Source organism: Amblyraja radiata, chromosome 21 (assembly GCF_010909765.2).
Source record: "Amblyraja radiata isolate CabotCenter1 chromosome 21, sAmbRad1.1.pri, whole genome shotgun sequence".
Classification (NCBI taxonomy): Eukaryota; Metazoa; Chordata; class Chondrichthyes; order Rajiformes; family Rajidae; genus Amblyraja; species Amblyraja radiata.
Window position 1 is genome coordinate 218,861 of NC_045976.1, and position 13,254 is coordinate 232,114.

Consider the following 13,254-nt stretch of genomic DNA (forward strand, 5'->3'; position numbering starts at 1 on the left):
GAGGCCCACCACAAATTGGAGGAATAGCACCTCATATTTTGGTGGGCAGTTTACACCCCAGCGGTATGAACATTGACTTCTCTAATTTCAGGTAGTCCCTGCTTTCTCACTCCCCTTCCCAGCCCTCCCTCACCCCACTGTCTCCACCTCTTCCTTTCTTCTTCCCGCCCCCCCCCCACCCTCACATAACTCTGAAGAAGGGTCTCGACCTGAAACGTCGCCTATTTCCTTTGCTCCATAGATGCTGCCTCACCCGCTGAGTTTCCCCAGCATTTTTGTCTACCTGCTGTTTTTTTACCTCTCTTGCTGGGAGAGTGCTCATTAATTGTCCTGGGACTTTGGGGGGGAAAAAACAAATGAAAGATTTTGTTAGGTTTCTGGTATTTATTGAAATATGTTAATTACAAACCTGTAGCCAAAATACAAAGACAAGGCAAATCCATCTATAAAACATATAAACTGCAATGCTTTTTAAAAAAAAAACTTACATTGAAAATAGCATAAATCTTTTTTGCTAATACATAGTATCGTCCTTTAATAACCAATAATTGAAAACTGATACAAAGCTTCAATTATTTAATAATGCTAATAACTTGCCATTACAACAGGTTTACAGGTCATTTACATAAAGTAAGCATAAGTAGGCACAGCTGGTTAACATTCATTAAAAGCACAGTGCATAAAACGCAAGGTACAAGAAAAGATTATATATTTATTGCCAACTTCATTATAAAACACTGGGAACAAAACTAATTATAAACACATATAAAAGGTATTTAATCTATACTTCATAATATGATTGACAACTTCATACCAATGATGCAAGATCACTGATAAAAATAACAGCTGATTATTGCCTGACATTTTGGTATTTAATTGGTCCCTTTTGATCCTTCAATAAGGCAGTATCATGATTTCTGGGTGTTTGATGAAAGCAGCAACGGAGAAATTCCATCCAAACTAGGCATTGGAATTGGCATGTGTCCGTTAACCAAGCTTGGGAACTGCAGGCAGTAAAATGGGACAAAATTAAAATGACCTTAATGCTCAGAGCAATGGCAGCAGATTTAAAACAAATACATAGGAGCTTACAGAAACCTGACAGCCAAACATTCAAACCCACTGTCCCATCCCAACAAGGTGCAATATCGAAGTCCCACCAATTACACCATCTCCTTACACTAGAATAGAGTAGTTTCTGCTCAAAGTGATGAAGGGCAGCACTCCGTCATCTAACAATGCCCAATAGATCCAACGAGGTTCAGCAATAAAATATACAACACATTCAGGTGGTATAGCACCACCATTAACACCGAGTGGCATTGCAGCATCTCACTTTTCCCCTGGCATTTTGATGTAATATTAACTCACTTTCCTCACCCTTCCCTCTAGATTCCTCATCTCCATTTCTCTCTCCTCTAATTTATTTCTCTCTCACTCTGACTCGCTACATCTTTCTCTCAGTCTCCCTCTCATCCTCTACTGTCTCTCCCCCATAGTTTGCCTCTGTGCCCTTCTCTTATTTTTCCTGTCTCTTTCCCCCTTTTCTCGCTCTCCCTCTCCCTCCATATCTCTCTCCCCTTCTCTACCCACAACTCTCTCCCATCTCCCTCCCTTCTCACTCACACCATTCTCCCTCCCTCCCTCCTGTCTCTCATTCTCTCTCCTCTCTCATTCTCCCTCTCCCCTCTCTCATTCTCCCTCTCCCCGTTCTCATTCTCCTTCCCCTCTCTCATTGTAACTCTCCCCTCTCTCATTCTCTCCCCCCTCCCGTCTCTGTGTACCAGCATCATAAATGAATTGCACATAGGGAAATATACGTCATCGGCTTTTTCATTGTTTCATTGAGTTTACACTTCCTTAAACTGACTTAACTGCTGAGAACATTTCAAGCTGCGTAGCAGAGAAACGGAGCTCTGACACCCTCTTGTGCAAACGTGAAATTCACAAATTAGGAATTTGGAGGAGAAATGAATTAATCTACCAAATTAAGAAAACAATTTGATAAATTAATTTAAGAAAACATTGACACAAATTTGGAATCAATGACTACCTTAAATGAAAGTGCACAATGTTTCACATTAAGAACTGTAATCTCTGGCTATGAACCACAATCTGTCAATTGAGATCAATTTGTGGAACACAATTTGTGGAGTAACTCAGCGGGTCAGGCAGCGTCTCTGGAGAACATGGCTAGGCAACGTTTTAAGTCAGGACCCTTCTTCAGATCATATCTTCTTATCCATGTCCTCCAGCAATGCTGACTGATCTGCTGAGTTACTCCAGCACTTTGTGTTCTATGCAACATCCCAGCATCTGCAGGTCCTAATTTGCGTTTAAATTTAGATTACCACTTTGAATTAACAGCCTGACGAGAGACATAATTCACCTTGATATTAATAAGCACATACCTGAAATAAGGAGCCTGGTCCCTGTAGTCTGGCGGGACTCAAGGGAGCCACTGGACTTAGTGTACTCCAAAAATGAATACTGGAGAGTAAGGGGCTTGGTGTCAACAGAATCCCACTGGGCGTCTATAAATGTAAGAAACATGATGATTAGACAGATGAATGGTGGCAGGCAAAGGAGATCAGTTTAGTTTGCATCTCACTATACATTGTCAGAGTGAAGCCCAGTGCAAATTGGAGGAACAGCACCTCACATTTCACTTGGGCAGCTTACACCCCCAGCAGTATGAACACTGACTATTAACTTCAAGTAACCCTTGCTTTCCCTCTCCATCCCCTCTCCCTTCCCAGTTCTCCCACCAGTCGTACTGTTTCCAACTACATTATATCCCTGTACCACCCACTCCATCAGTCTGAAGAAATGTCACCCATTCGTCTTTCCAGAGATGCTGCCTGTCCCGAGTTACTCCAGCATTTCATGTCTATCTTTGATTTAAACCAGCATCTGCAGTTCTTTCCTACAGTTTAATTTGCATCATCAGTGCGGGGGACATTGTGGGCCGAAGCGCTTGTTCCAGTTTAGTTTAGAGATACAGCGAGAAGCAGCCCTTCATCCCACCGTGTCCGTGCCGACCAGCGATACCCGCACACTAACACTATCTTACACACTCAGGATAATTTCCAATTTTTACTGAAGCCAATTAACCTACAAACCTGTACGTCTTTGGAGTGCGGGAAGAAACCGGAGATCCCAGAGAAAACCCACGCAGGTTACGGAGAGAACGTGCAAACTCCATGCAGACAGCACCGGTAGTCAGGATCGAACCTGGGTCTCTCGAAGGCAGCCACTCAACCGCTGTGCCACCGTGCCACATGTCCTGTGCTGTACAGTTCAATGTTCTATGTCAGCTATTAATCACATTGATAACAATCTGTCTCTGGCCGTGGACACTGTGGCCATGTCTCACCTTGGACACGAAGATCTAAGCTAACACTCCAGCGCAGGGGTAGTGCAGCACCAGCCCCATGACAAGTCACATCTGAAAGGACCAAGGCCCTCTTCAATGGTAAATATGGGGGCTATTCCACACGGTGACGCCCAAAAGCTGTGACTTGGAGGGAAAGCTGGACTTGGAGGTGTTCCTTGCCTTTCATGTTGGTATAAGGTGTGGGTTCAAGATGTGCTGCAATAGTAGACTAATTAGAGGAGATTTATCAGTGATCCCAGGAATGAGTTGGGTAGCGTATGATGAGCGTTTGACCTGTACTCGCTGGAGTTTAGAAGGATGAGGGGGTACTCATTGAAACTTAACAAATAGTGAAAGGCTTGGATAGAGTGGATGTGGAGAGAATGCTTCCACTAGTGGGAGAGTCTAGGACTAGAGGGCACAGCCTCAGAATAAAAGGATGGACCTTTAGTCAGAGGGTGGTGAATCTGTAGAATTCATTGCCACAGACGGCTGTGGAGGCCGTCAATGGATATTTTCAAGGCCGAAATTGACAAATTCTTGATCTTGGTGTCAGAGGTTATGGGGAGAAGGCAGGAGAATGGGGTTGAGAGGGAAAGATAGATCAGCCATGATTGAATGGTGGAATAGACTTTATGGGCCGAATGGCCTAATGCTGCTCCTAGAACCTATGAATTTATGAACTGGGTGAGTAACTATGATGCATTTTGTAGACAGTGGGCCCTGCTGTCACACTGCACTGGTGGTGAATGAAATGAACGTTTAGGGTGATGGGATGCTGAGCAGGTAGTTGCTTCATCTTGGATGATGCTGAGCCTCATGAGAGCTGTTGCAGCAGAACTCATCCAGCCAAGTGGAGAGTATTCCAGCACACCTCTGACCTGCACCTTGTGGCAAGGCTTTGATGTGTCAGGAGGTGAGTCTTTATCCACAAGACTCTGCCCCGCTCTCGCATCTATCGTATTTATGTCCAATTCAGATATACATCAAGGTTGACCAAAGGATGCTGTTTGGTGGGTCTACAACCGACAAATGGCTGGTGAGAAATGTTATAGCAAGGACACAAAGATCAGGGGTATCTCAGCAGGACCGGCAGCATCTCTGGATAGAAGGAATGGGTGATGTTTTGGGTCGAGACCCTTCTTCAGACTGAATCGGGGAGAGGGAGATACAGAGATAAGGAAATGTAGGTGTGAAAACGAGACAATGGGGATGGAGCTCAAGGAAAATGTAGAATCGATCATTGTAGAATAGAACAACAAAGCAAACAGAGATAAAATGTAAACCAGGACAGTCAGACTAGTCGGAGAACTGGGAAGGGGGAAGGATGGAGAGAGAGGGAAGGCAAAGGTTACTTAAAGTTAGGGAAGCCAATGTTCATACCGCTGGGGTGTGAGCTGCCCAAGTGAAATATGAGGTGCTGTATCTCCAATTTGTGCTGGGTCTCTGACAATGGAGGAGGACCAGGAAAGAAAGGTCAGTGTGGGAATGGGAGGGGGAGTTAAAGTGTTTAGCAACCGGGAGATCAGGTAGGTTTAGGCGGACTGAGCGGAGGTTCAGCGAGACGATTGCCGAGCCTGCGCTTGGTCTCACCGATAAATAGGAGTCCACACCTGGAACGGCGGATAGAGTAGATGAGGGTAGAGGAGATGCAAGTGAACCTCTGCCTCACCTGAAAAGACTGTCGGGGTCCTTGGACGGAGTCGAGGGGGGTGGTATGGGGACAGGTGTTGCATCTCCTGCGGTTGCTGGGGAAAGTAGCTGGGGAGGGGGTGGTTTGGGTGGGAAGGGCCGAGTTAACCAGGGAGTTAGGGAGGAAATGGACTCCGTGGAAAGCGGAAAAGGATGGAGATGGGAAGATGTGGCTAGTGGTGGGATACCATTTGAGGCAGCGGTATGAATATTGACTTCTCTAATTTCAAGTAACCTTTGCCTTCCCTCTCTCCATCCCTCCACCCTTCCCAGTTCTCCCACTAGTCTTACTGTCCTGGTTTACATTTTATCTCTGTTTGCTTTGTTCTATTCCACAATGATCTAGTCTACAGTTTCCATAATCTTCATCCCCTTTGTCTCATTTTCACACCTCATATTTCCTTATCTCTGTATCTCCCTCCCCCCTGATTCAGTCTGAAGGGTCTCGTCCTGAAAACGTCACCCATTCCTTCTATCCAGAGATGCTGCCTGTCCCGCTGAGTTACTTCAGCATTTTGTGTCTATCTTTGGCTGGTGAGAAGGTTTAGATGTGCAGAAACAAGGAACTGCAGGTGCTGCTTTATACGCAAAAAGAACACAACAGAAAGGGCTGGATACAGTGACTGTGGAGAGAATGTTTCCATTAGTGGGAGAGTCTAGGTCCAGAGGGCACAGCCTCAGATTAAAAGGAAGTACATTTCGGAAGGAGATGAGGAGGAATTTCTTGGGTGGTGAATCTGTGGAATCCATTGCCACAGAAGGCAGTGGAGGCCAAGTCGATGGATATTTTTAAGCCGGTGACTGACAGATTCTTGATTGGTATGGAGAATGGGGTTGAGAGTGAAAGATAGATCAGCCCTGATTGAATGGCGGAGTAGACTTGATGGGCCAAATGGCCTAATTCTGCTCCTAGAATTTATGAACTCAGCTGGATTAAATCAGCGGGTCAGGCAGCATCTCTGGAGAACATGGATAGGGCTAATGAAGGTTCTTAACCCGAAATGTCACTTATCCACGTTCTCCACTGCCTGACCCGCTGAGATACACCAGCACTTTGTGTTGTTTTGGTGAGAAAATTCTCTTGGTTTAATTTTTAAACTTCCCTAGATTAAGGGAAAATTCCAAGAAATTGGAATAAAGCGGATGTAACTCCTACATTGGAAAACAGGGAGACAGAAAGCAGGAATCAAGAGGCCAATCACCTTAATATCAAACACCCTTCAGATTAGTTACATTATAGCACGATACTTGGAAAATCCTGAATAACCCTGGAAACTCCATCCCATTTCATGAATTTATAAGAGGCGTTTAAGAGGCTTTTAAATTGGCACATGGATATGCAGGGAATAGAAGGATATGGATCATGTGCAGGCACATGATCCATATCCTTCTATTTATCTTGGTACCATGTTAGGCATAGACATTGTGGGCTGAAGGGCCTGGGCCTGTGCCACACTGTTCTATGTTTTAGTTCAGTTTATTAATTTAGTTTAGAGATACCACGTGGCAACATCCCGCGATGACTAGCGATCACCCGAACACTAGGGACAATTTACAGAAGTCAATTAACCTACAAACACGCACGCCTTCGGAATGTGGGAGGAAACCAGAGCACCCAGAGAAAACCCACATGGGTCAGAGGAACAAAATACAAACTCCGTACAGACAGCATAAATAGTCAGGATCGAACCCAGGTATCTGGCGCTGTAAGGCAGCAACTTTAGTTTAGTTTAGTTTAGAGATACAGCGTGGAAACAGGCCCTTTCAGCTCACCGAGTCCACGCCGACCAGCGATCCCCGCACATTAACACTATCCTACACACACTAGAGACAATTTACACTTATACAGAGCCAATTTACCTACAAACCTGCACGTCTTTGGAGTGTGGGAGGAAACCGAAGATCCCGGAGAAAACCCACGCGGTCAATGGGAGTACGTACAAACTCCGTACAGACAACACCCGTAGTCAGGATGGAACCCGGATCTCCAGCGCTGCAAGGCAGAAACTCTACCGCTGTGCCACCGTGACACCACTGCTTTATAATAAATGTTGCTGACACATGAGCACACCTTGATACAGCTTTCCCCTTCCTGCCTCAGGCTGAGCTGGTGTGATTATAACATCGTATGTGAGTGGGCGGATGGTGCAGCTACCTGACTAACTGTGATACAGGCCGACCTACAAGCTGGAGCTCAAACCACTAGTGTCAGAATCCCCCAAGATGCTGCCAGAGAACCGTGCCTGAAACCCATAAACATCTGAAGCTGTTAATGAATGGTCATTATATATGTTATGTCCTTTATAAACAGCCAATGATTACAAATGTCCTTTAGTTCACTTTAGAGATGCAGCACGGAAACAGGCTCTTTGGTGGTGACCAGCAATCCCCGTACACTAACACTATCCTACACACAACAGGTACCATTTACAATCTTTACCGAGCACAATTAACGTAAAAAACCTGTACGACTTTGGAGTGTGGGAGGAAACCGGAGATAAACCCACGCAGGTTACATGGATACCGTGCAAACACCGCACAAACAGCACCCAAAGTCAGGATGGAACCCGGGTCTCTGGCACTGTGAGGCAGTAACTTTACCACTGTGTCACCACGCCGCCCACATAAACATTTTTTAAAATACTTTTAAAATTGAAATTATCTTTCCCATTCCCTCCCACGCTCTCCCTCCCTCTCTCTTTGTCATTCTCCCTCCTTGAGGCTACAAGCAGAGGGAAACGGAGCCCGCAGACAAACTCAGCAGGAAATGTTTTGTTGCCATTCTGTCTGGGTTCAGTGGGAGAGCAAAACAGAGGGACTTCCATTGTCCAGACGGTGCTATCACTAACCTCCCAGGTCTGCATGTGGATTATGCTCAGAGGAGCCTTTGTTCCAACATCATGATATATGAACATTTGTTAAAATAAAACATTCACCTTCTTTCTGAAGATGCATTTTTTTTTAATGTAATGCATAATTGCCTGGATGAAGTGGATGTGGAGAGGGTGTTTCCACTAGTGGGAAGGTCTAGGACCAGAGGGCATAGCCTCAGAATAAAAGAACATTCCTTTAGGAAGGAGATTAGGAATGTCTTTAGTCAGAGGGTGGTGAATCTGTGGAATTCATTCCCACAGACAGCTGTGGAGGCCGTCAATTGGTATTTTTAAGGCAGAGATAGATAGATTCTTGATTAGTGTCCGGGGTTATGTGGAGAAGGCAGGAGAATGGCGTTGAGGCAAAGATAAATCAGCCATGATTGAATGGCAGAGTAGACTGGATGGGCTGAATAGCCTAATTTGCTCCAATTATGAACTTATGAACATTAAAAAAATGTATTAATTTACATTTACTTATCAAGGGAACAAAGTGGTTCGGGACAGAGGTGACATTTTGCAGGCAGCGCATGGGTGAACGTTTGTCCACACATTCTGGCCTTTGGAAGCAGAGGTCTGCAGCCATGACTACAGCAGTGGCAATTGTGCTTTTAAGCCATTTAAATGCATGGGTGATCTTACGATGGCCTGATGGATCCGATGAGCTCAGGGGACCCCTGGAATACAAGCATGGCAACTGCGAGCATTAGGGAGGCCTCGAAAATAGACACAAAAAGCTGGAGTAACTCAGCGGCTCAGGCAGCATCTCTGGAGAGAAGGAATGAGTGACGTTTCGGGTCGAGACCCTTCTTCAGACTGAGAATCAGCGGAGAGGTACGAAAAAATACAAAAAAACAAATAAATGAAAGGTACACAAAAGGACAAATCAAAGCCAGGATTCCGACTTTGATTTGTTGCTTTCATTCCTTTCCTCGCAGTTGACATAAAGTGGTTTAGTTTAGTTTAGTTTCGAGATACGGCTCAGGCACAGGGAGGTTGCATGGCAGTCGGGTCACGACCCATGACCCGTACTGTTGGTACGCTACGCCAACTGGAGGACACACGATGAACTGCAGGTACGCACTGACCATTGTTTCCAGCGTAGCGGGCCCGTTAAAACCCGCTGAAATGGTCAATTTTTGCACTGTAAATAATTATGGAAATCGGGATAAGCGTGTTGTCCCTTCAGCTCTCGCTTCTATCTACCGTCATTTCTCCTCACTTTTGGAATTCTGAAGTAGGATAAATGTCCCTCAAGCTTACCCCGACTTCCACAATTTTTTACAGCGCAAAGATTCACAATTTTGGCGGCTTTTAACAGGTAGGAAAGTACACGTTTCGAGTATTAGCAACATATACCGGAAGCTGCGATGTCCTCCAGATGGATTGGGCGGCTCCGTGTGTCAAGCCCTATGACCTGGTGACCTTATGTGCAACCCCCCTAAAGTCATTCAAGTTCTCTGACAATTGCTTGAACATGTCCCAGTTCCATGCTCTCCAGCTCTCTGACTCCACGACAGAGGAACACTCTCACCCAACCAAGCAAACACGCACTCTGCACTTGCAACTAACCCTCAGTCTGAACTAGGGTTCCGACCCAAAACGTCACCTATTCTACTTCTCCAGAGACGCTGCCTGACCCGCTGAGTTACACCCGCACTTTGTGTCCATCTGTGGGGTCAACCAGCATCTGCAGCTCCTTGCTACACATGGGGGAGGCCTCCATTGTACTAGAAATGTGTTTGGCAGGTAAATCTGAAGTGTAGGGGCCTCGGCCCCACCACCCCTTCATTCCTTCTGGCCAATGTTCAATCACTGCAGGACAAGACAGAAGACATAACAGCGACTGCTGTCAGAGAGATGGTGGAGACAGTGCTGTGTACCCTGTTTCACGGAGGCAAGGCTCACCCCCCCACCCCACTCTCAGTACGTGACACTCCAGCTGAGGGTTTCCGCTCCCTGCATGTTGCAGGCGGTATCGTCTGCTTCATGTTAAACCCGCCGCAGTCTTTTTGTTGCTTTTGTGCTCTCCCCACCTGTAACATGCGGCAGTGCCGACTGTTCTACCTTCCGTGAAAGATCCCCACCATCACCTTGACCGCAGTCCACAGCCTGCCTCAGGCAGACGTCTAGCCGGCACTTGGGAAGTGGAGCACTGCGATCAGCGAGCGCAGGACAGTGTGCCCTGGAGCCTTCCCTATCACTGCTGGTGTTTTCAAACTCGGAGACTTCTCTGCCCGACTACCATCCACACGTCACCTTCAACACCAGACGACATGACACACTCGACCGTTGCTGTACCACTGTAGGGTGGCACGGTGGCGCAGCGGTAGAGTTGCTGCCTCACAGCGCCAGAGACCCGGGTTCCATCCTGACTACAGGTGCTGCTTGTACGGAGATTGTACGTTCTCTCCGTGACCGCGTGGGTTTTCTCCGGGAGCTCCGGTTTGCTCCCACTAACCAAAGACATACAGGTTTGTAGGTTAATTGGCTCTGGTAAAATTGTAAATTGTCTTTAGTTTGTAGCATAGTGATAGTGTACGGGGTGATCGCTGGTCGATGCAGACTCGATGGGCCAAAGGGCCTGTTTCTAAACTGAAGTAAACTAAGACTTCCTCATGATGAAAATCAGTGTGGGGGGATAACAATAACTCCTCCTCACTGACCAACGACACAGGTGTAGCATCAGGCTGTGTGTGTAGAGCCCCGACCCACTCTCTTCACACCCGAGACCGCGTGGTTGAGCACAGCTCCAACGCCATCTACAAATGCCAGAGAACTGAATAAGGGGGGTGGGGTGTCAAATGGGATAGTTGAGGATGGATTTAAAGGGAAAGGGTTTCTTAAATGTGTGAGCGGAGAGACAGAGGGGTGTAAAATGAGGGTAGAAGCAATAGGTAGCAAGGTGAAAAGTAAAAGTGGCAGGCAGACAAATCCAGGGCAAAAATCAAAAAGGGCCACTTTTCAGCATAATAGTATAAGGGGTAAGAGTGTTGTAAAAACAAGCCTGAAGGCTTTGTGTCTCAATGCAAGGAGCATTCGTAATAAGGTGGATGAGTTGAATGTGCTGATAGCTATTAATGACTATGATATAGTTGGGATCACGGAGACATGGCTCCAGGGTGACCAAGGCTGGGAGCTGAACATCCAGGGATATTCAATATTCAGGAGGGATAGACAGAAAGGGAAAGGAGGTGGGGTAGCGTTGTTGGTTAGAGAGCAGATTAACGCAATAGAAAGGAAGGACATTAGCTTGGAGGATGTGGAATCGATATGGGTAGAGCTGCGAAACACTAAGGGGCAGAAAACGCTAGTGGGAGTTGTGTACAGGCCACCTAACAGTAGTAGCGGAGTTGGGGATGGCATCAAACAGGAAATTAGAAATGCGTGCAACAAAGGTAAAACAGTTATAATGGGTGACTTCAATCTACATATAGATTGGGTGAATCAAATTGGCAAGCGTGCTGAGGAAGAGGATTTCTTGGAATGTATGCGGGATAGTTTTCTAAACCAACATGTAGTGCAACCAACGAGAGAGCAGGCTATTCTAGATTGGGTATTGAGTAATGAGGAAGGGTTAGTTAGCAGTCTTGTTGTGCCTGGCCCCTAGGGCAAGAGTGACCATAATATGGTTACGTTCTTCATCAGGATGGAGAGTGACATTGTTAATTCAGAAACAAGGGTCCTGAACTTAAAGAAAGGTAACTTTGAGGGTATGAGACGTGAATTGGCCAAGATAGACTGGCAATTGATTCTTAATGGGTTGACGGTGGATATGCAATGGAAGGCATTTAAAGACTGCATGGATGAACTACAACAATTGTTCATCGCAGTTTGGCAAAAAAATAAATCATGGAAGGTAGTGCATCCTTGGATAACAAGGGAAGTCAGGGATAGTATCAAAACAAAAGATGAAGCGTAAAAATTAGCCAGAAAAAGCAGCCTACCAGGGGACTGGGAGAAATTCAGAGTCCAGCAGAGGAGGACAAAGGGCTGAATTAGGAAAGGGAAAATAGATTATGAAAGAAAACTGGCAGGGAACATAAAAACTGACTGCAAAAGCTTTTATAGATATGTGAAGAGAAAAAGATTAGTTAAAACAAATGTAGGTCCCTTGCAGTCAGAAACAGGTGAATTGATCATGGGGAACATGGCAGACCAATTGAATAACTACTTTGGTTCTGTCTTCACTAAGGAAGACATAAATAATCTACCGGAAATAGCAGGGGACCGGGGGTCAAATGAGATGGAGGAACTGAGTGAAATCCTGGTTAGCCGGGAAGTGGTGTTAGGTAAATTGAATGGATTAAAGGCCGATAAATCCCCAGGGCCAGATAGGCTGCATCCCAGAGTACTTAAGGAAGTAGCCCCAGAAATAATGGATGCATTAGTGATAATTTTTCAAAACTCTTTAGATTCTGGAGTAGTTCCTGAGGATTGGAGGGTAGCTAATGTAACCCCACTTTTTGAAAAGGGAGGGAGAGAGAAAACGGAGAATTACAGACCAGTTAGTCTAACGTCGGTAGTGGGGAAACTGCTAGAATCAGTTATTAAAGATGGGATAGCAGCACATTTGGAAAGTGGTGAAATCATTGGACAAAGTCAGCATGGATTTATGAAAGGTAAATCATGTCTGACGAATCTTATAGAATTTTTCGAGGATGTAACTAGTAGAATGGATAAGGGAGAACCAGTGGTTGTGTTATATCTGGACTTTCAGAAGGCTTTCGACAAGGTCCCACATAAGAGATTAGTATACAAACTTAAAGCACACGGTATTGGGGGTTCAATATTGATGTGGATAGAGAACTGGCTGGCAGACAGGAAGCAAAGAGTAGGAGTAAACGGGTCCTTTTCACAATGGCAGGCAGTGACTAGTGGGGTACCGCAAGGCTCAGTGCTGGGACCGCAGCTATTTACGATATATATTAATGATTTGGACGAGGGAATTGAATGCAACATCTCCAAGTTTGCAGATGACACAAAGCTGGGGGGCAGTGTTAGCTGTGTGGAGGATGCTAGGAGGCTGCAAGGTGACTTGGATAGGCTGGGTGAGTGGGCAAATGCATGGCAGATGCAGTATAATGTGGATAAATGTGAGGTTATCCACTTTGGTGGCAAAAACTGGAAAGTAGACTATTATCTGAATGGTGGCCGATTAGGAAAGGGGGAGATGCAACGAGACCTGGGTGTCATGGTACACCAGTCATTAAAAGTAGGCATGCAGGTGCAGCAGGCAGTGAAAAAGGCGAATGGTATGTTAGCATTCATAGCAAAAGGATTTGAGTATAGGAGCAGGGAGGTTCTACTGCA

At 45.7% G+C, this 13,254-nt stretch overlaps 1 protein-coding gene across 2 annotated transcripts in view; it reads right to left on the minus strand.

The window, feature by feature from the left end:
• Nucleotides 1-369: 369 nt before the first annotated feature.
• elk3 (ETS transcription factor ELK3) overlaps nucleotides 370-13,254 on the minus strand; it is a 47,810-nt gene continuing 34,925 nt past the window's right edge. For both annotated transcript variants that reach the window (XM_033039361.1, XM_033039362.1), the window contains 2 exons: nucleotides 2,412-2,534; nucleotides 370-1,004 (listed from right to left, as the gene is read on the minus strand). In XM_033039361.1, the coding sequence (XP_032895252.1) occupies nucleotides 909-1,004; nucleotides 2,412-2,534 (219 nt within the window). In that variant the 3' untranslated portion in view covers nucleotides 370-908. The remainder of the gene's footprint in view (nucleotides 1,005-2,411; nucleotides 2,535-13,254) is intronic.